General features: G+C 41.5%; 2 protein-coding genes and 1 pseudogene across 2 annotated transcripts; 1 reads left to right on the top strand and 2 right to left on the bottom strand.

The window, feature by feature from the left end:
• Window positions 1–1056: 1056 nt before the first annotated feature.
• On the bottom strand, window positions 1057–2364 carry LOC139786861 (T-box protein 2-like; annotated as a pseudogene).
• A 6117-nt stretch (window positions 2365–8481) lies between these two features.
• LOC139786858 (putative nuclease HARBI1) lies at window positions 8482–10325 on the top strand. Its single transcript, XM_071725978.1, has 3 exons — window positions 8482–8869; window positions 8948–9297; window positions 9385–10325. Exons 1-3 carry the CDS (start codon window positions 8544–8546, stop codon window positions 10014–10016), a joined length of 1308 nt encoding a protein of 435 aa, XP_071582079.1. The 5' UTR covers window positions 8482–8543; the 3' UTR covers window positions 10017–10325.
• Window positions 10326–10806: 481 nt separating this feature from the next.
• LOC139786859 (uncharacterized) lies at window positions 10807–12722 on the bottom strand. The gene is made up of 4 exons (XM_071725979.1): window positions 12121–12722; window positions 11722–11896; window positions 11436–11647; window positions 10807–11353 (listed from the first exon to the last, which is right to left on the bottom strand). Exons 1-4 carry the CDS (start codon window positions 12290–12292, stop codon window positions 10875–10877), a joined length of 1038 nt encoding a protein of 345 aa, XP_071582080.1. The 5' UTR covers window positions 12293–12722; the 3' UTR covers window positions 10807–10874.
• Window positions 12723–23335: the final 10613 nt, after the last annotated feature.

Genomic DNA, 23335 nt, shown 5'->3' with positions numbered 1-23335 from the left:
AACGATCGCGTATACACATACTCGTTCTCTCGGACCTACTAACCGGTTATCACGCTGGCCACGGCGGCCTCGCTCCCGTCCGCGTTGCGAACAGCGGCAAGACTACTACCTTTTGTAAATTGTGGCAGAAAGGAACGCGAAAAAAATGGCAAATCCGTGTTAGAATCCGAAGATTCAAGTGGCCTGAAACTACGCTGGTGCGAGCACTGTCGTATTGTATCGAAGGAGTCAGGCTGTCTTAAGCCATTGATTCTCTGCACGAGTCTCTTTGGGCCTGGGGTCAGAGTCAGTTACTGGTCTGGTGATGCGAATATATAACCTCTCCTAGTCGAGTCATGCGCCCACCTCCCAGTGGTCTCGCTGAACCGCTGCAATGCGGCTGTTCCGATTCAGTACGGCTCGGTCGCAAGATCTGATGTCGGCTGGACAGCGCGTTCTGCAGTAACCAAGTGGCGTCAATAGCGATCTGACTGCGCCTCTAAGAGCCTGTAGTGATACGGGCCCAAGTACCGCTGGTGAGTTGTGGAGCCAAGGAAGGGCACGGTTATCTGGGAAGCTCTCGGCTGTCAATCCGTTTGCTCCCCAATACGCAATAAATATGAAGAAGTTAAGAATGAATCTTCACGCCCGGGTTCTCGGATGGTCCGGGCACTGCACGCACGATGCGAGATTGATGACTCGGTTAGTGCGGAGACACCCAGTGACTGCGTAGCTGGCTCCTCGAGAGTAGGCGCTAGTTATCGGGTATAGAAACGATTACGCCTCTTGACGCACGAGACTCATGCCACGAGTAGCCGTGGCCCCCAATAGCCTTCTTCTTCCTCTTCTTCTTTGTAAATTTTATAGCACCTAATCCTCCTCAGGATTACATAACGGCCAAGAACAAGTCAAAAATAATAGATACAGACTCGAAAGATTCAATCCAAACTCGACGCTGATTGCATCAGCAATCTTCAAAAAGTATTCAGGACAAAACACGTCCGAACATGTCCACGGTCTCGACGAGACTTGCCCCCAGTAGCCGTGTCAAATTAAATAGAAATAAATAGTAATAAGTTATTTCGTGAATGGATATCCATCTGTGTCAAACGCAGTGCACGGGCACTGCGTTTCAAGCACGCCCGGCGCCGGGGATCGACTCGCAACGGTGGCGGGATTCGCGTCCGCTTCTCCCACGTTGCAAGGCCGGCCAACTTCGACTCCCCGGCTAAAGTAAAAGATAATCGCGTGCTTTAATGGGCTTGGAACCCTTAAGGGGAGGTCGTTCGGCTGATTCGATTCGGAGTCGTAGGTCAATGAGACCCCTTCGTCGGGACTGGAATCCGATTGGGTCTGATGATCGATCGAATAATGCTTTCGCTTGAACCGTGACTGATCCATCTCGCGAAAACCCTTCGCGAATGGATTGTTATTGATCTTCAACTTCGTAATGTTCTCGTTTTGGTCCCGTCACCGCGATAAATTCCGTCTCCTTGAAAGCGAACAACGCGGTTGAATGAGTAAAGAGCTCGTTGTAGTTCTTCGCATCGAAGCAACGGACTATCCAGATCCTAGGAACGTATTTGTGCATCGATGTTAATACCACGTTATTATTGGGGTCGTTGATGTTGTTCGTGAGCTTCAATTTATTGAAGCTGATCGGATTGTCCATCCAGTGGCTCCCCGTTGCCGAACTCTCGGGATGCTTATAAATCCTATAGCCGAAGGGCTGTTGCGGCTCTGCCGGCCCCGCAAAACTCCAGCCACCCATATTGCTGTTCTCGCCCCCGTTTTGGTATCCACAGTACTTGTGGCGGCGATCGGAGGCCGGTGCTATCTCCATGAGGACATAATAATTCTCACGTTTCTCCAAACCGTTTACGTTTATTTGAACGGACGGGAACATGCGCCGGCCGCTCTTGGTAATTATCATTTCTGTATTATTCTTGTAGAATTGCTGCCAGAGGTTTTGATTAAGCAGCTCCACGTTGACTCCGCGCAGCAATGGGAGTTGAAATACCCATTCGCTTGAATTCATCCTCTCACCTAATTTGCGTTGTAGAGCGATCGGTGACTGCGCGAAGAATGGCGATGCTAGTTGCATATTCAGTTCCAGTAGCATCAGTGCGTTGTTTGGATCCTGAAGAAACATCTCCGATGATCGACGTTTCTTCTCCGACACCGTCGGTGTAAGGTATAAGGCAAACACGGAAATGGTCAGAACGAACGTCGAAATCACGTGCAGTTGTAGAATGGAACTGAGACGATCGGTTCTCGCCTACCAGTGACCTACCACAAAACGGGATCAGTGCAATCCGCCGAAACTAGGTGAACTATATGTGTCGTCGGTCGTTCGGCGCCAACACATGAGACAACTATGTGTCCATGAACCTTTTGTTCTTTCTGCCGCGATTCACAAAAGGTAATATATAAGGTAACAAATAACATTCACATGATAATTTTAAATGCCATAATCACAATACTAAATCATAATCATAATACTGAGCCAGTTAAAATAAATATTAATTCATTACGCGTTGTTAATCCATTTGTCGTAACTTTCTCTTTCTTTAACCCTTTAGGGGCCACACATCGATCCCGTTGGAGTAAAATGTTATAATTTATAAGGTAGTCTTAAAAGACGTCCCTGATGAAAGTTTTTTAGTTTTTTTTTCCAGTACATAATTATGTACACAGGCCCCTAAAGGATTAAAAATGTTCAGATACTGTCTGTTCCTTTTCCGGGTAATCTCAGTAGAGACATCCTGCACTTTTTCAAGCTTCTCATATATTATACATATTTGCCTTTCCGCTGAATCTCGATCAGTCGAACTCAAGATATTAAGATTCTCTAATGATTCGATAATATTCCAACAACGTTCAGACGAAGAAATTATTAGATTAATGTGTGTACAAATGGCAACAACTGGCTTCTTTTATGTACATTTTACATTAGTGATACATATTAGCGATATTTAGATCCTGATAAAAATATGTTCACGGAAGAACGGTTTTGCTGAAGTATCTAAAAATTTAGCTAAATATACAGATCTGAAAATAATTTTGTTACACCATTAAAATAATTATAGTAAGTCGCTGAAATATGATGATTCTGTAAAAAATTTTGACATTTTAGCAATCAGTTTAAGTTCTACATAATTATTTTAATAGACCAACAAAATTATTTTCAGATCTGTATCTAGCTAAATTTTTAGATACTACGGGTACAAAATTCGGTTTTGTGAAGCGCAAACGAAAGCCAGAGACTTGCAGAGTTTCTTATTCACGCATCATGGAAATGCACGCCTTTAATCTACACATACGGAAAGAACGGTTTTCTGTTTGAAAATAATTTTGTTGCACCATTAAAATAATTATAGTAGGTCGCTGGACTATGATGATAATGCTGTAAAATTTTGATATTTTAGTAATCAGTTTGATTGTTTTACATAATTATTTTGATGATGCAACAAAATTATTTTCAGATCTGTATCTAGCTAAATTTTTTGATACTTCAGCAAAACCGTTCTTTCCGTGCACCATTCTTCTGTACACTCTTTACAATATAGAAAGAGGATATCGAAAAATAAAATGCGTTAAGTCATTACAATGTTAAATTTACGTAAAAATCCATGTACACGGGAATCTCGAGATTTTTCTCTTTTTCTCTCTCTCTGCGGTAACGAAAACTCACGTTTTCACGCCAAATCGCGTGTTACGATATCGTATTAAAACTTATAATAAACGACTGTTTCGGCCGAACTTCAACCGATGACATAATGTGCGCCTTTAAATATCAAAAGAAAAATACATAATTATACTCAATGTATACAAAATAGAAAACAATAGACGTTTAGCTTGTACACGAAAGTAAATCTCGCGCATCATTAATGTATATATTATAAATGTGTACTTGGCGCCTTTTTTTTGCCTTTTTTGAAAATTACATTTACGTGGTATCATTAACAAAACGATATTTTCACAAGCTCGGACTATTCAGTATATCCGCTGTAATCTACTTTTCATTAAAAAGTACTCTTTTGTGAACTATTCATCATCATATATTGTAGGTACCAATAAATTCTAGATTTAGTAAAAACACAAGATAAATGCTATCATTTATCAAAACTCATTTAACCGATAAGCTTAAAGATGCAATTAATTATATGGATTTAATTTTAATTGTCGTATACAAATTATCGAATTCTCTAATAAAAATTCGAACAAATTTAGATTTTGTATTAGACATTTAATCATTATGTCTAATACAAAATCTAAATTTGTAGAATATAAAGTTTATCTTTATTTTGCATATAATAGAAAAAAGAAAATATCTTATTAATTATTTCGGCTCGTGTGGAGGGAAATTATTTAATTTTCAAATCCAATTAAGGTATAAAGGTACTAATACCCGGACACTTAAGAGTAGGTAAATGTACCAATGCCTGGACACGTATCTATGTCTGGATACCTTTAAAAAAATATAAATTTATGAAAATTAACGTTTGGATACCACAACTAAAGTTTCAAACTACAAAAAAAATATTTTTATCTTTAATTTTAATTCGCGTTATACTTATAAATAATAAAGGTGTCCAGATATAGATACATGTCCGGGTATTGGTACTTTTAACTTAATTTCTAAATGTTGAGCAAGACATATATTAACTTCTTAATAGCTAGTTAAGAAGATATTCGACTTCGAGGATGCAACGCGTAAAATTCGACTAAGTCCGCATAAAAATTATTTTGAAAGTTCTAGACGTTCTGATAAGAGTTCCGTTTTTTAGTATAACTCTAAGAATTCTGAAAGAAATTTCTATGATCGAAAACGATCCAGTCACTAGTTAAGAAGATATTCGACTTCGAAGGTCTGCCGTAAACGTCATTTGCGTAAGTTTTGATGATGATTTTTTAAAACAATTCTAAGGTTTTGGAATGTTTTACTTATCAAGAACTCTAGAACTTTTCGAAAGAAATCAAATGAGCTACTTAGAACTATTCTGACTTAAAATCAGATTTTCATTTCTTTGTTTTTTGAAAAAAATCAAAAAATGTTTACTTTTATCAGGAACTCTAGTCATCAAAATTCTTCAGATGAGCTATTGAGAACTATTCGATCTTAAAGTTGGGTGTGAAGTTAGCACCCCATTTTTTAATTACCTTTTTCATAGTGTTAATCGCCGGAACTCTTTTTATAAACATAAAAATACTCCTATACTCTTCGAAAAGAAGAGTATCTCTAATCTTCGGAACTCTAATCAGAACTATCGAATTTTAAAGTAGGGGTGCCAACTTCACACACCCCATGTGAGGCAATGAAATATGAAATTCGATACTAATAATGCTACCGATAATTTCCACGATATTAAAAAATACTTTAAAATCCCTTACGTCAAGGGCCATAGCGAGAATATTTGTCGTATTTTGTGAGGCATTAATTTCAACGTCCTTTACACTGTTCTGAAAAAATTCGATTTTATTATAAAAAAAAGGAAACGATGTGCTTGATAATATTAGGAAGACTGAAATTGTGTATAAAATCAGTTGCAACGATTGCAATGCCTATTTTGTAGAACAACCAAGAGACACTTAAAGACGCGTATTAATAAACTTCGTTTAGATATTAGAAAACACGAGAATAGCCAATCAGTAAGCAGACACCGTCTTTCAAATAGGCACGATTTTAATTGATCTAAGTCAAAAGTGCTACACAGTGAAAAACGTTATAGAAAAAGAGATAGCTGATGTTTTTCATTAAGAAATACGGTGATACGGTGAATATGCAAAGATACGGAATAATGGTCGAAACATCGTTTTTGTAATTAAGGCCAGTCAGGTCGACTTAAATTCTTTCTTTGAAATATGAAATGTCAATTAAGAAATTAGAAAATGCATTAGGGAAATACATTACTTTCAGAGCGAGTTGTGCACGGAGAGGAATGAGAGAAAGAAGGCGCGTACTTAGTTCATTCTACTGTTTTTTGTTGTAGAAATGGCGAGATTGCTTTCGACCAAATCATTGAGGTCATTATGCTCATTTAGAGAGATCGATGCCATTAAAGAATTTAAAAAATCAAACGAGAAACCACTTCAACAACATTAAAGAAATCAAACGAACAGCTCAATTCAAGGCTTAATGAGTTCAAAAAATCAAACGAAGAATTAAAGAAATCAAATGAACAGCTCAATTCAAGGCTTAATGAGTTCGAAAAATCAAACGAAGAATTAAAGAAATCAAACGAACAGCTCAGATTGCTTTCGACCAAATCATTGAGGTCATTGTGCTCATTTAGAGAGATCGATGCCATTAAAAAATTAAAAAAATCGAAAAATACGAACGAGACCTACGGAATTTCCAATAGTAGACCTAAAGCGGATAAAAATATCAGCATTAGAAAAATTAAAATCTTTGTGTCAAAATTATGGCGCAATTGTAATAGATACACTCTAAAAATGGGTTTATCGTAACTGTTTAAATTATAAACATTAAAGTAGAAAAAATGTTTAACTTATCAAACAATTGGAAAAGCATTTGAGTTTCAAACACTTATGCATAGAAGTGATTGCCATTCTTCATGCTTATTATGGGTGTATGCCCTTTTTGCGCTCGAGCCGTTGTTTGCACCAGCTACGATTAATGCTATTCGGTAAATTAATCCCGACGGAAAATCATATCCTTATCTCGGCGATCCCCTTCTAGCACCGCTGCATAAATCTGATTACCGCGTATTATCGGACCTCACAGGCTTTCTTTTGCAGTCTATCATTAACTTGGCTATTGAACGCGCTTCTAATGGCTATTTATCTCTGTGACCGAACTTTAGGTCTGAGAATATTGTGAACTCACTTTGAGTTGAATTTACGGTCGCCACTACGTTTGACGTTGGAACGTAGAACATATAAGAGCCAACGATGTATACGATGTATACGAAGGCTGCTGAACTTCCTTCCTTCCTGTCTCGTACCAAGATACAAAATGTCCGCTGCCAGCTTCATGTGTAGTAATGGCCAATGTCCTCGGACAAGATCGCGCACTAACACTCGGTTCACGAACGATTTCGTCAAGGATTAAGATGAGGATTATTTAAATAATTATAATGTATCTCGTTTTGAGTTAACAAAAACAAGAATATATATGTTAGATACTACTACATTAATCCGTCTTATCGTTCGGCGGCCGGTAGATGACTGCCACTCCAACCCGTACTTTCGACAGGCCCGGCACGCACACACACGCGGTCGAGGCATGTCACCTGTATATCGATCACGTGATAGAGCGCTCTCAATATTTCCAGAATCTAGATCTCACATATATTTGCTTCTAGCACACGAATACAGTAATGCGTAAGCGATTGATGAATCAAACTGTTCACGAGCGTTACCCGGGTACAAATCTCGATACCTCGGAATAATACGACGTTAAATTACTCGCAGAACGTATGCCGTGTCAAGACTTTTATACGTAATCGCGTATCGCGAAACTGTCTTTTCCCTGAGCGTATTTACGATCTCGAATAAACGATATGCAATGTTGCGCAATCTAGAAAATTCTAAGACCGCACTCGAATATACGTCCGCACTCTTCAACGGTTAGGCGAGAAAAGACACTTTTGTATCAAACATTACAGACCTATACAAAATTGTAGTTCTAAAATCAAACACAAGTCAAATTAAACAGATATATATGTTTGATTTTCAAACGGGAACAAAATAAAACAATTTGTGTTTAATTATTAGAAATTCAAACAGATTTGTATTTCAAACACTTTCTAATTACACACTAATGAAAGTAAACACTTATTAACTTATAAACTCAAAGCTGCATGCAGTACTCTGAAAGACTGCTGTGATGACTGTTTGCTGTGATTAAAAGTGAATTTATTATTAGTCCATTCATTTAAAAGTAAATATATTTGATTGTGAAAAGTGTCAAGTTGTCTGTAAAAGTAGGTTATGTCGGGCCGCGGACATATATATATATATGTATATATACACGTGTGTGTAATGTTGTCTTTTTTTTGTTACAGACTCGCATCGGCAAGACACAATTTGCGTTGGCGCATTTTACGAACCCGTTTTTAATAAGGGGAAAACAAGATTGGACAAGATTCAAAGAGGGACACACAGACGGCGTGGTATTAAGCGTCGTCTACAATGCACGGAGTAAGCGTGGAGTAAGGAGTAAGAGTGGGCGTAAGAGAGCTATTTCCGGTTTAAGAGAGCTGGCGTAAGGGCGTAAGCGAAATAAAGCGTCGTCTACAATGGCAGCAGGAGTATGCAGTAAGACGTAAGCAGTAAGCTATTAACCAACCACTGTCGATTATTCTTAAATTGTAAAAATCCCATTAGTCAATAACTTACTGCTTACGTCTTACTGTATACTCCTGCTGCCATTGTAGACGACGCTTAAGCGTCGTCTACAATGGCCGTAAGAGTATGTAGTAAGACGTAAGCAGTAGGGTGTAGGCTGCAGAATTAAGACCGTCTTACGTCTGAGTGTCTACAATGGCGTGTAGTAATGACGCGTGGCTCTGTGCTAATACGAGTGTTTTGTAGCAATCATGGATTTGCAAAAAATTAGACTTGTTGTGCTATATATGATATTATGGAGCCAGCATCTAACTTTTCAATGGGTTCAGCTTCAGACGAAGAAGTTTATTGGTCGGAGGTGGTGGGTACGGCCCGTTAACAGGCGCAAACGAGAACAAGGTTTCAACTTCAACCTATTTCGCGAGTTGATAGTCAGTGATCATGAAGAATTTTTCGGGTATACTCGGATGTGGCCGGAGCAGTTTGAATTTTTGCTCAATTTAGTGAGTCCATATTTGAAAAAGCGCAGCAATCGGAAACCTCTTTCACCCAGGCTTCGTTTGAGCCTAACCTTGACGTAAGTTGACGAATCAACTTTGCATTTTTTTAAAATTAGATTTCCTATTTAATATTATTTAATGTCTTTTTTATGTAGGTATCTTGCTCAAGGAGAAAGCATGCAGACAAAGCATCTGGAATTCAGAGTTGGGAGATCTACGGTCTGCAAAATAGTGCCAGAAGTTTGTTGTGCTATATGGTGTGCCCTGCAACCCATTGTTCTTCCTACACCAGATACTGATGGCTGGAGAAAAATAAGCGAAGAATACATGTTAAAGTGGCAATTTCCGAACTGTATTGGTGCTCTTGATGGCAGACACATGGAAATCGAGAAGCCTCCATGCTCTGGATCACAGTATTTCAATTACAAGAAATTCTTTAGTATAGTGCTGTTGGCACTTTGTGATGCAAATTACAAGTTCACATGGGTAGACATTGGACAGTTTGGTGAGTAATGGTAGTTCCTTGTTAATAACTGACAAGAAACAAATTAATAGTAACGCTACAATGGAATATACTTGATGTAATTTACAGGTTCGATCAGTGACGGTGGTGTGTGGAGAAACTCTGAATTGGCTGCAGACCTTGCATCTGGTGATGCTGATCTTCCACCACCAACACCTCTGCCAGGGAGAGATGTCCCCTTCCCACATGTGATTGTGGCCGATGAGGCCTTCCCTCTTAACACTTACCTCATGCGCCCCTATGCAAGACGCAATCGATTGACAGACGAGCAGCGTGTTTTCAACTACCGGCTCAGTAGGGCTCGCCTTTGCATCGAAAATACGTTTGGAATATTAGTGTCACGCTGGCGTATTTTGCACAAACGATTGTGTTTTTCCGTATCAAATGCAGAAAAGATTTTTAAAGCTCTTGTTTGCCTTCACAACTTTATTATGAGCTCTAATAACGTTAATGATGGATCTATCTGTCAGTATTGCCCTCCTGATTGGCTCGATGTTGAGGATGAGGGTGGGGTTATTCATGAAGGTCGCTGGAGGACTGTTGGTCCTGGCCAATTTTTCACAGAGTTGGGTAGGACTGGTGCTAATCGAGGTGGCTCAGTATCGGAAGGTACGCGCAATTACCTCAAGCAATATTTTGTGTCTCCAGTTGGGGAAGCTCAGGCACCCTGGCAATATGTGAGAGCTTTCCAGCTAAAATAATTAACCTTCTCGCATACTTATGACAAAGTTTCCATATCCTTATGATGATTTTATTGTACTTGTAATAATTCGCTTTGTAATTTTAATTATTTAATTTTGTATTCCATATATAATTATAAGATAAAGCATACTGAGTGTAATGTAATGTTAATGTAAGCACTACTTGGGAGCATTGCCAATTTCTTACTTAGTTTTCCAGTTAAATGTTGTGTTATTTGGCTGTGAGCATAATGAATATTTTTAAAACTGATAATCCTATTTATGGTTTTGTGAATAAGTAGATTGAATAAAATAAAAACAATTGCATTAAAATATTTATTTTTTTATTGTCGTCCTCCGATCAACACAAAAATAATACTGCCTAAATTCAGCTAAACTGCCTTAACTCATAAACATACCCCTGAACATGACATAAACATACATAAACATATTATGAAAATTTATTTTAATCCACAGTAAGTTCAAAGTTCAACTTTTTACCTTGTTCTTTAAAATTTTACTTAATAATAAACTGTGTACACACGAAAACAGAAATGCCTTCTCACAAGAATTTAAATGCATGTAAGGGCATATATGGAAAATGCATATATGCAGATATGCTTTATAATATGTGGATAATTTCATGTGAGAAGCCATTTCTGTTCCAATCTGCACATAAAATAAAAATAAATTTTGTTCATCTTCGTATAAGAAAATTAATTATCATAATAATTATTATTACTTAAATCACAGCAAGTTAATTAAACGCATATTAACAAGAAAGACTATCCAAATCACAGCCTATAAAAAATAAAATCTGTGTATTATAAATGTATTATTTAATCTATGTATTAAAAATCAGACTGTCAATCACTTGCTTCACTGGGCCTGTCCACTCTTGTTAGAGAAATCATTAATATATTGCAATATGCCAATGAGGCATTTAAGCTGAGTATGTTCAGGTACTGTACTTAGCGCGAATCCTATGGCACTCAGCATGGGCTGAGTGCCAGGAGATGTATTGCTGACTACTACCGACGGGGACTTTGGTGGTGGAGGTGGAGCCATGATTGCTTCACCAATCTTTGCTGCAAGGTTTGTCAGTCCCTTACCCTGCTCGATTAAGATTTTATTGACAGCGTCTGCCTCCTGCCGTTTCTTGAATGCAAAATTATCAGGTGGGGGCGCCTTGCGTTTGTTGCTAATGTTGGACATAGCCCTCTGCACTTGTGCAACTGTATCATTGCTCCCAGATCCCGAGGTAATTGCAGGAGGTGGTGTAGATGTTGTAGGAAATGGTGTTATAGGTGGCGGCGAAAAGAGGGTCTCAGACGTATCTGTGGAATTCTCGTCAGTACCTGAAAATGCAACAAAAGAATACTTCAGATTATGTTACATCAAACTGTGAAGATATGACAATGGATATTTTAATCTCCTCACCTGCGAGACTTATAAAGAAGTCATTCGAATAACTAGACATGTCTGGACTTGGACTTGCTACAGCAGACGTAGAAGAGATGGGGGAAATTGTGTGAAGCACTGTCACTTCACCACCAGAAGCAGACGTAGACAAGGACGGGGAACTTGTGCGAAATACTGGCACTTGACTGCTAGGATTTACAGGAGCTTTAGATTTGTAGTTGGATGAAGTTCTGCAATCACATTACAACCATTAATTATGTCATCGGTATTTGTCATAAAGAACTTCTCAGACCGCAATGCCTACTTTCTAGGTTTAATGATGTCCTCCAGGAATCTGAGGTCCTTGTACAGTATCCAAGTTGGTGTGTATGTAGGCTGGTCCGCTCCAGCTCCAGACCTCGGCATAGACTGCGTAACTTTTCTCCGCTCTTTCCCAAAGCGCTGCCTCAGGGCGTAAAATCGTTTCTCAGCAACAGAACCTGACAAGTATAGATTACGTTTCATTCCAGTAAGCAAATTATCAAGTGTTCATTCTCTTTCTATAGTGCACCAAAGTTATCTAACTTAATTTATAACCTAACTTTCATTCTGCCAAACATATTTTTCAACGATTTACTATGTGACACCTTGTTCATCGACTATATTGTAACAACAAATTGCTACAAAACCGTAACACATTTAAAAATATCCAAAATAAACTTACCTTCTAGTGGGTTAGTGAGGCTCGCGCCAATCTGCGCCCATGCGTTGGTCTTCACTTCTACATTGGCGTACAACTTTTCAGTCTTATCATACAAAAACCGATTAACTCGGACCACGGCAATTAGCTCTCGGTCAATGCTGTCTTCTTCAAAAACGGATTCCGTGTCCGACATATTTGCAGGCAGGTTAGCACACAACAGCACCGGTTGTTGTCACGCGCGCTTTCGTTAATGTCGAGCTCTCATTGGCTGAGAGTAAGGGAGTAGACCGTAGGAAATGGAATTCAACCATTTCACTTACGGCCTTACTCTACGTCCTACTATCCGGAAACATTCAGCTTACTTCGACGTCTTACAGCCTTAATCCTGCTTAATCCTTACTCTTGCTGCCATTGTAGACGACGCTTAATTGCGACAACTGACTCTCTTTCCCACCGTGAATTTAAAAGGACGTTCATACTGAATCGTGCGTTTTGTACTTGACGGACGTAGCAAATCAAATTTAGTACGTATTTTCCTTGAAAATAATAACTCTGCTGGGGCTATTCCCGTTGCTGTGTGAGGAGTATTCCGGTACTGAAAGAGTAATTTTTGTAAATTGATATACGCATTCGCATGTGGTAGATTGCATCTTTTTCAAAGAATTTTAAGAATCTGGACATAGCGCTCGGCTTGTCCATTTGTCGCAGGATGATGCGGTGCGGTGTATTTTGAATAATACCGTGTGAATCTAAAAAGTTTCTAAATCTTTCGACGTAAACGCAGTGCCGTTATCAGATACAATGTATTTCGGTAACCCGTACGTGTAAAATATTTGTCTGCATACATTAATGGTAGTTTTCGCTGTAATGTCCTTGACAATATGAATTTCCGGCCATTTTGTGTATGAATCAACCAGAAATGAAAAAATTGTGTCCTAAAAATGGACCTGCAAAATCGACGTGTACCCTTTCAAAGGGTAATTGAGCTGGTTCCCACACGTGATTTGAAACTTTAGGTGGATTGTTCCTGTGCGAATTACATTCATGACAATTCTGCGTTAATTTCTCTATGTCATTGTCAATCTTGTTCCACCAGACGTACCCTCTCGCGAGATGCTTCATTCTGACTGTGCCAAAATGACCTAGATGTAACTCGTGAAGTATTTTTTTCTGTAACCCGACCGGAATGACAACTCTGTGCCCTCGAAAAATAACTCCGTGCAATAAGGAAAATTCCTCGTAAGGAACCGTGTAATATTTATTGCTTTTAGAATTCGCGTTAGAATTAGAGCCTGTTATTAAGGATTTTAGCAAGTTAGATAATTCTTTATCCTCTCTTGTAGCTGCAGCAACTTGTGCCGCTGTAATAGGCAGCGTATCGAAAGTAGCTTCTCGGAACTCGTCCACAGCTTCACATTCTATTTCGTCTGTATTTCGCGGTATCGGAAGTCTCGATAAGCAGTCTGCATTTGAGTGTATTCCGATTTCCTATATTTAATCTTATAACGAAATCCTTGTAATATTAACGCGTAGTGCTGCATACGCATAGCAGTGTAAATTGGCAAACCTTTGTCGGCGAAAAGATCTGTGTGAGCGGACGATGGTCCGTGATAAGAGTAAATTCTGTACCCTGTAGTACGGATGGAACTTCCTAACACCGAAGATTATTGCCAACGCTTCTTTATCGATTTGAGAATATGAACGTTGTGTTTTCGAAAGCGTTTGAGACGCGTATTGAATGGCTCTTTCCGAACCGTCTGGATAAATATGAGAGAGCACTGCTCCTATTCCGTAAGGACTCGCGTCAGTGGCTAAGGTTATAGGCAGTCTGGGATCAAAATGAGCTAAGCATTTCGGGCTTGTAAATGCTCGTTTGCTGCCTGGAAACTTTCTCACAGTTTTCCGACCAATAGAATTTAACGTTCTTTTTGTAAAAGATTGTTCAGCGGTTGCAAAATGGCACTTAGATTTGGAACGAACCTATCGTAGTAACGTATCATGCCCAAGAAGCTTCTAAGTCGGTTAGATTGTAGGTTGGGGCATGTGTAAATTGCATCTATTTTATCCGGAGCTTTATTGATACCATTTTTGTCTATTACGTAGCCGCAATACTGGATTGATCCGTAAGAAATTCGCTTTTCTTTACATTAATTCGTATGTTGTATTTCTGTAATCGCGTAAAAAACCTGGCGTAATTTACTTAAATGGTCTTGTACGTCTTTGCCTGAGACTCTAATATCGTCTAAAATACGACGACTCCCGGGATATCTTTAAGGGATATTTTCAATGATGCGTTGCCATATGGCTGGAGCGGACGCGACTTCCGTACATCAAACGCGTTGGTCTGTAAAGACCCTTATGTGTATTCAAAGTAAGCAGTTCGCGATCCTGCTGTCTAATCTCGAGTTGCAAGTAGGCCTGTAAAAGGTCGATTTTGGAAAAGACTTTTCCCCCCGCCATCTGCGTGAGAAGCTCGTCTGGTGTTGGTAAAGGGTGCGAATCTATATTTAAATTGGGGTTAAGCGTGACACTGTAGTCCCCGCAAACGCGAATCGCTCCCATTCTTTTTAATAACGGGAACGATGGGCGTGGCCCATTCGGAGAAGTCCACTTTCTCGAGAATCCCGTTTTGTGTAAGTGTCTCTAGCTCTTCTTCAATCTGGTTGCGTAAACGAAAAGGCACGGGCCGCGGCTTATGGAATACCGGATTTGTATTTCGCTTAACATTTAATCTCGCTTGTATATCTGTAATTTTCGCAATGGACGGACTTGTAATGCTATTAAATTCGTTTAACAGCGTTTGTAGTTGCGTTTTGTCATTTACGGTAACTTGTTTAATCGACTGGAGTCGGTCCGTAATATTTTTCACTCCTCGATTTGATTAAGTTGTGATATCCACTCGCGACCTAATAGTGGTTCTTTTTCTATTCTACATATATAAATGTAATTTTCGAATACGATTACCGTTCTTGACTCGAACTTCTATGTAACCGCGTAATGGAATAGGCGTGCGTGTGTAGGACATGAGGTTCAAATCGGTTGTAAATACGCGTTCGCCTTTGAATAACCTTTTCGCGTCGGTTAACGACATTAAAGGTGACGGCCGATCCACTATCGACCTCGAAGCGCACGTCTTTATTATTAACGTTTAATGTGGCAAAGAATTTTTTTCTGAAACGCGATTGTTCGATCGCGAGCACCTCAATATTCTTAGTATTGTTTTCACGAGACGATTTGCACACTTTTTTTAAATGTCCCGGCCTTTCCACACGAAAGACACTTTATACTTCTATCGAGCGTGCATGCTGACGCATAATGGCTGCCCACCGCAACGATACACGTAACCGATTTCCCGCGCGCGCCATTTTTCGCAACACTATTTTTCGCATTCGCGTTCCCGCGCTTTTTAAACTTATCTGTAGATGCCGATGTCTTCCTCGTGCTGATGGCCAAGGTAGTTTCCCCCCTCGCCTTGTAATTGTTGTGTCCCCTTCTCCGACAATTCTAGTGTCGTGGCAACTTGTATCGCCTTCTCCAGCGTGAGGTCCGTTGTCTCCAGTAGACGATTGAGTGTTCGTTTATTTCTAAGCCCGAACACGAAGTAGTTCCTGAGCGTCTTTTCTGTATGCTCACCCAGTTTGCAGTTCGTCGATAGCTTCTTCAATGCTGTAGCGTATTCCAAAATGGACTCGCCCTCTTGCTGTTTCCGGCTCGCGAGTTTGAAATTCTCAGCGATTTCGAGAGGTTTCGGCTCGTAGAATTTTTCTAACGTTTCCGTTAGGTCTTTGTAAGTCATCTCGCTGGGTTTCTGAGGCATGACTTCGTTTTTAAGGACGCTGTAAGCACTGGCGCCCAAATGATGCAATAGATATGCCGTTTGTTTTTCGGCCGATACATTGTATATCTGTATCGCCGCTTCCAGTCTTTCCCGCCATTCGGTCCATGGACCGTTTTGAGGATTGAAGGCCTCGATATTGCTGGGCGGTATTGGCCATTCGGAATTGAGTAATCTCGCCACTGACTGTGTGGCAGAACCCGAAAGTTATGCAAAAGAAATCTGCTTACTTGCAGTTGAAACACGGTCACTACTTGTTGTGTTGTGGCGTAATGGCGGCCCCTTACACGCAACGTGCTTTTTTTTTTAATTGCACGATACTTAACCGCCCTCCTCGGCGCGGAATCTTGATCCTCGTCGCCAGTTTGTTGTGTCCTTGGGGTAGGACACTGTGCCGCGTGGGCGTAGTAGTAATACACACTGGGTACAGTATAATAAAGTGTTTATTCTCTCAAGTATGACCGCGTGCTAACTCGTACAAGGCTGAACCAGGAGTGCCCTCCTGGCATGAAGGTGGGCGCACGCAAGCGCCCGCGCAGTCACGTGGTCTCCTTTCGTAAGACCTATTCGCATGAGCCAATCAGAAGCTCCTCGCAAATGCATGTCCGAGGCTGGCATGCAGCGCAGTGGCGCGTTTATATGAAACGCCACACAACAGAACTGTTTAAAGCAGGGATATCCATTACCTTCTCTTCGAACGTTAACCAACAAACTGGAAAATTTAAAATTTAGAAGCGGTTTAATAGATGAAATTTTTGATTTTTTACGCATTAAAGTTTCACGATTTGAAAGAAATAGACAAAGACTGTATGCTAGTATTAGATGAGATGAGTATTACGCCTGGAAATATATATGATAACTCTACAAAGGAAATGCTAGAGGTCAAGTAAGTTTACCTGATCATAGTGGCGAAGTTGATCAAGCATTAGTTTTTTAATAGCAGGTTTAGCAAGCCGATGGAAGCAGATAGTCGCATACTATTTTACAAATAAGAAAACATGCGGAAGAACATATAAACCAATTATCATAGAAATTATTAAAAAGTGCGAAGAGATAGGTTTACGAGTCCATTCTGTAACATCCGATATGGGCGCGTCGAATCAAAGTATGTGGAATTCATTTAATATTTCAGTGAATAGATACTCCACTGTGAGTAATTCATGTATACATCCTTGCGATAAAAATAGAAAATTATGGTTTTTTGGCGATACTCCACATGCCTTTAAAAATATTAAAAGTGGTCTTTTTACAAATGAAGTTTTGGAAATTCCTGATATTTTTGTTGAAAAGTACAATTTGCCAAGTTATACTGTTAAAGCCTCACATTTCAAAGAATTACTTTCTGCCTAAGAAAATTTAGAATTTCAACTCGCTCCAAAATTTACACCAGAACATTTAGATACAAAAAAACATTTCTTAAAAATGCGAGTCAGTAGTGCTACTAGTGTTTTAAATGATGAAACAAGCTCTGGTTTAAAATTGTTGGCCGAAATGCATTCTAAAGAGGAATATTACACTACTACGGTTTGTAGACTTTATTGTTCGTTGGTTCAGAATAATGACTGCACGTCATCCAGTGTTTGGATTAGGAAAAAAGAATATGGAATGTTACGAAAATGCAATAATACATCTGAAAGATATCATACAGTTTTTTTCCTCAGTAAACGTCGGTACAAAGAATCAATGGAAACCGTTTCAAACATCCGTTGTGATACCCATACAGCACAAAATGTTTTCAAAAAATATTTTTGAATATTTCTATAAAAATATTGCAAGAAATATTTTAAAATGGTTTTAGGAATATTTTAAAAAAGTTAAAAAACCTTTTGTGATAACATTTTTAAGAATATTTTGAGAATCTTTTAAAAATATTTATAAAAATGTTCTTCTTTATCACCCAAGAAATATTTTCTTAAATATTTGAAATATATTTTTGAAATATTAATTTAAATCAACATATTTATTGTTTTATAATCTTGTTCCAAAATATTTAAAATATTTTAAATCTATTATTGGTTCTAAAATCTTTTTTCAAATATTTTTGAAATATTATGAAATATTCTTAATTAAAAGATGCATGATAGCGCATCTTTCCGTGCTAGTTTGGAACGACGCTGCTAGGCGGCGCATAATGGTAAGACTAACTCGTAAGTAAATTTCAGTTGAGGGCTAATATAAGCAGGTCTCTGGCGAAGCAAAATCATGACATTCACAAGATAGATATGTATATTTTTCAAATATATATAAAAAAAAGATGTACCTATACTTTACAGATATTAAAAAAATCTTTCAAACATGAAACACAATTATTACTTATTGGGTTAAACATATTTTATTTTTTGGAGTAATATTTCTAAAAGATTTTACAAATATTATTAAATATATTTATTTGCAATCTTATAAAAATATTTTTGAAAATATTTTTCTGACATGATCTGGCGGACATAGAAACATTCAAAAAATATTTTTGTGAATTATTTTAATCTTTTTAAAAAATATTTAAAAAATATTTTAAAAACATTTTGTGCTCTATGGGTATCTATATACTACATCATTTCTTGAAGTGTCGGAATACTTATTAAATGAAAGGAATTTTCAGTTTGTTCTTGGGTCCAGATTTACTCAAGATTGCTTAGAACATGGTGGAAGTTCCACCATGGCTTAGAAAATCTATTTAGTGTAGTTAGAACTAAAAACGAATGTCCAAATTGTTTACAATTTACAAATAATATAAAACTTATTTGTGTTTCCCAATATATGACAAATGTTTCTTCTGGAAATTATGACGAAGATGATAGAACATTTTTATCAGAATTTTTAGACATTTTACAAAATATAACAGTAGCTATGTAACAGGTACTCCGAGCTCGGGCCGGCCGCGGGGGGTGAGGGGCGCGGGGGAATCGGGCGAGGGGGGGGCGCGCCTGACCAATCACCGACCGGCCTTTCCGTACTACTTTTCTATAACGGAAAGGTAAGACGGTGATTGGTCAGGCGCGCTCCCCCCTCGCCCGATTCCCCCGCGCCCCTCACCCCCCGCGACCGGCCAGAGGTTAGAAGTATTACCGACCGCGCGCGGAAATCGCGCGTCCTCCCGCGTCGGTCGTCGCGCGCAAACTGATTCTCCTGTTCACCCGATTCGTACGTTTCATGATTATTTTCAGCGCGCGTCCAAACTCGTTCGAGGTCGCTCTCGTCATTTCCTCCTTCTATTTTTTTTCGGAGGATGCGGCGAGCGGTTGTCGTTTTTCCGGGAAAGAGCGTCTACTCTCTTCGTTCACCCGATTCGCACGTTTCGCGATTATTTTTCAACGCGCGTTCGAAATCGTTCGAGGTCGCTCTCGTCATTTCCTCCTTTTTATTCTTTTCGAAGGATGCGGCGAGCGGTTGTCGTTTTTCCAGGAAAGAGTGTATCCCGTAGGTACATCCTCCGTTTGAGATAAGGAACGAGTATAAATTGAACAGGCGCGCGACAGCGCGGTACAGTTGTTTTTTTAAAAATGAGGTATGAGTGACGAGTACGTAGACCTTTGCAAAGATTGGATCTGGTCGAAAAGATACGGGAAACCGATCGTGAAAGTTAGCGAACCGCTCAGGAGGGGTGGGGATCCGCAGTGCGTCGACGTAACGAGATATCTGATCCGTCGCGAAATCGGAATCGCCGATCGCCGATCGCACCGTATGTATCTCTATAATGAAATAATTAAAGAAAGAACAACTATACGCGACGGTAATCGCACTTATATTGATTGGGACGCGTGGAATGCGTTTTGGAGCATTTTCTATAAGCGACGGCGTTTTCTTTCATATTGATTTTGCGTATTGGAACTTTTGGTAACATTAGCGATGCGTACTCGCGAATGAACGATCGCCGTTATTACTCGTCCGAGGAATCGGACGGCGAACTGCGCTGTTACGAGCCCATGCCCAAGTTCTCGACCGATTCGGACGACGAATCGGCGAGAGTCGACGCGTCGTTGCCGTCAAACGTATGCGCGTCGGTGGTGAAGGAGGACGCGCGATGGAATCTGGCGACTCATCATCTGCGAAGGGAGACCGGGGCGCGAACTGCGCGCGAGCGAGCGTGGATAGAGACGGCAATGGCAAACTCCGTTAGGGCGAAGGATTATATGCGTTGCCTACCGCTCGAGTATTATCTTTACTATCAGACGGTGGACGGAGGAGAGAAGATACGTAGGATTCAGACCTACAAGTCTCGTCGTCTTTTCGAAACGAGTGAAATTCAGTGTTCCCGAGGGTGGAAGACCCTTCTGGATGGGATGTGGGAAGAGTGCGACGAGTTGCTCGCCGCGGATGTCCGCGACGCGGACGGGTACCGCGCGTGGGGACGACGATGCGACGAGTGTCTCCGGCTCTTGCGGGAGAGTTGTCGAGTCAGACAATCTGGGGGGCGAGGAAACACGGGAGCCGTGAACGCTCTGGTGGCTCGAATAGCGCGATTGGAAGGTTCGAGGGAGGATCTGCGCCGACGATTCGAACGCGTCGTAGGTGCCGGTTTGGACGGTGGGGGCGGTGGTAGCAGCAGCGGCGTTAGCAGAGGATTTTCGTGGGTCGAGATCGATGCGGCGTTCCGAAGTCGCGTACTCACCGGCGCTGTGACGAATTCTACGTATATCGAACCAGCGCGATTTCTCGAGGATGCGAAGGGCACCGTGCTCGAAAAAGTGCAGGATAATTTGACCAGATACTCGTGTCTGAAGGTCAATGTCATATTCAATGGAGAATTCGTAGCGGATGTTAAGACCGATGTGAAGAGTATCTCTACGCGGAACGAACAGCTCCTCCTAGGGTCCGATCTGGGCGAGTGGTACGACAGGCACGTGCGCGACGCGATTCTAGCGGCGTTGGACGAATTTCAGGAACGCGACAGCGGATGGGCGTTGTCGCGAATACTGAACTTAACGGTGAACGTTAACAAGTGCAATCCCATGCGCGTGGGATGTTGGATGGAGATACCGCGAGGTATAAAACTTAAACAAGCGGTGGTCAACGTGCGGTCGAAGAACGACACGTGTTTCGCGCGTGCGGTGGTCGCTGCTCTGTATCCCGTCGAGCGGAACGCGGACCGATGCGGCTCGTATCCCGATTACGCGACGGTGCTGAATCTCGATGGGATCAATCTTCCCATAGATCTGAAAAAGATCGGAAAGTTCGAACGTCAGAACGACGTATCGATCAATGTATTTACAACTCGGGAAGGAATTGAAAAAAAAGCTAAGTTCGGACGGGGCGCCGATGACAACGCGATCGTGCCTCTGCGGTTGACCGACGATAAGAGGCATAGACACGTAAATCTTTTGTATCTGCGCGATACGCTACGCGGCGTCAACAGGGGCCATTTCGCCTGGATAAAGAATCTGTCGCGATTGGTGAATTCACAATTGACCGCGAAACGGTGTGTGAAGCACGTTTGCGATCGGTAAGTAAAAAAAAAACCTGAGGAATAAGGAAACGACGAGGTATTATTTTTTATATATACTAAACACATAGTAATTACACACATTATTTCGCAGATGTCTACACTATTTCTATACGCGCGAAAGTTGGCCGCTCACAGCGTCGACTGCGGCCGAATGAACGACTGCGCCATCGTTCTTCCGAACGAGGACGATAAGTGGCTGTCGTTCGACAATTACGACAGAAAGGAGCGACTTCCCTTCGTGGTGTACGCGGATCTGGAGTGTCTTCTCGAACAACGGGAGAGGAAGAATGTCGAAGAGGCCGCGAGAACGGAAAGATACGCTTATCAACGTCACGTACCGTTCAGCCTGGGCTACTATCTGTGCTGCACCTACGACGATACCGTATCTACGTACAAATATCGTCGCGGCGAGGATTGCGTTTCATGGTTCGTGAACGAGCTTCGCGTTCTCGCACATCGCGTTAAGACTAAATTCTCCACCAATATATCGATGGTAGAACTTACGGAGAACGAGAAACGCGAGTTTTGGCTCGCGACGCATTGTCACGTGTGTGGAAAAGCGTTCCAACCGGAGGACAAGCGCGTGCGAGATCACTGTCATCTAACCGGACGCTACAGAGGTCCGGCGCATTCTCGTTGCAATCTGAATTACAGAAATGTGTACGTGATTCCCGTGTCTTCCACAATCTGTCGGGTTACGACGCGCACTTTATCGTCGAGAAAATCGCGAACGATTTCGAGGGTGGAGTCGAGCTCCTACCGCTTACGAAGGAAAGCTACATATCGTTCGCGGAAGACCGTTAAGGAGACGCAGACGGACGGGAGATGGGATCGGTACGTGAAGCTTCGATTCGTGGACTCGTACAAATTTTTAGCCGCGAGTATCGAAACTCTGGCTTCCTATCTGGACAAGGACAAGCTGAGAATACACGTTCGGAGTACGCGGATTTGAGCACGGAGGATCTCGATCTGCTCACTCGCAAGGGAGTGTTTCCGTACGAGTACGTCGACAGCGTGGACAAACTGCGGGAGACCGAACTTCCACCGCGCGAGGTCTTTACAGCTCCCTGACCGACGAGACCGCGAGCGAGAGCGACTACGAGCACGCGACGAGGGTCTGGCGACGTTTTCGCGTGCGAGATCTCGGCGAGTACAGCGATCTGTATCTCAAGACCGACGTGCTTCTTCTGGCGGATATCTTTGAAAATTTTCGAGACACGTGTGTGGCGAGTTACGGGCTGGATCCCGCGCATTATTATACGTTGCCGGGTACACGTGGGACGCCATGCTGAGATACACCGGCGTGCGTTTCGAGCTACTCACCGACATCGACATGGTGCTGTTCGTGGAACGCGGAATACGCGGCGGCCTCAGTCAATGTTCGCTCAGGTACGCGCGAGCTAACAACAGGCACGTACCGACGTACGACTCGTCCCAGCCCACTACGTATCTCATGTATTACGACGTGACAATCTGTACGGTTGGGCTATGAGCGAATCGCTACCGTACGCGAATTTCCAGTGGCTCGACGACCCTGAGAATTTCGACGTGACGACCGTGCCGGCGGACAGCGATATCGGTTACATTTTGGAGGTGGATCTCGAGTATCCGCCGAACCTGCACGACGTCCACGCGGACCTGCCGCTGTGCCCGACGCGCGATAAACCGCCTGGTAAGCGGCAGGAGAAACTGCTCGCTACTCTCTACGACAAATCGCGCTATGTGACGCACTATCAAAACCTGCAGCAATGTCTGCGACTCGGTTTGCGTTTGACGCGCGTTCGTCGCGTTCTGCGATTCACCCAGTCACCGTGGCTTCGCGGCTACATCGAGCTGAACACTACGCTTAGGACGCGCGCGAGCAACGAGTTCGAACGGAATATGTACAAACTGATGAACAATGCCGTCTTCGGCAAGACGATGGAGAACGTGCGCGATCACGTGGACGTGCGTCTGGT

Source organism: Temnothorax nylanderi, unplaced genomic scaffold (assembly GCF_030848795.1).
Source record: "Temnothorax nylanderi isolate EJ_2023f unplaced genomic scaffold, tnyl_v1.0 TNYL_tig1172_pilon, whole genome shotgun sequence".
Classification (NCBI taxonomy): domain Eukaryota; kingdom Metazoa; phylum Arthropoda; class Insecta; order Hymenoptera; family Formicidae; genus Temnothorax; species Temnothorax nylanderi.
Note: the sequence above shows the minus strand (reverse complement) of the source record. Positions and strands in the feature narration are given on the sequence as shown.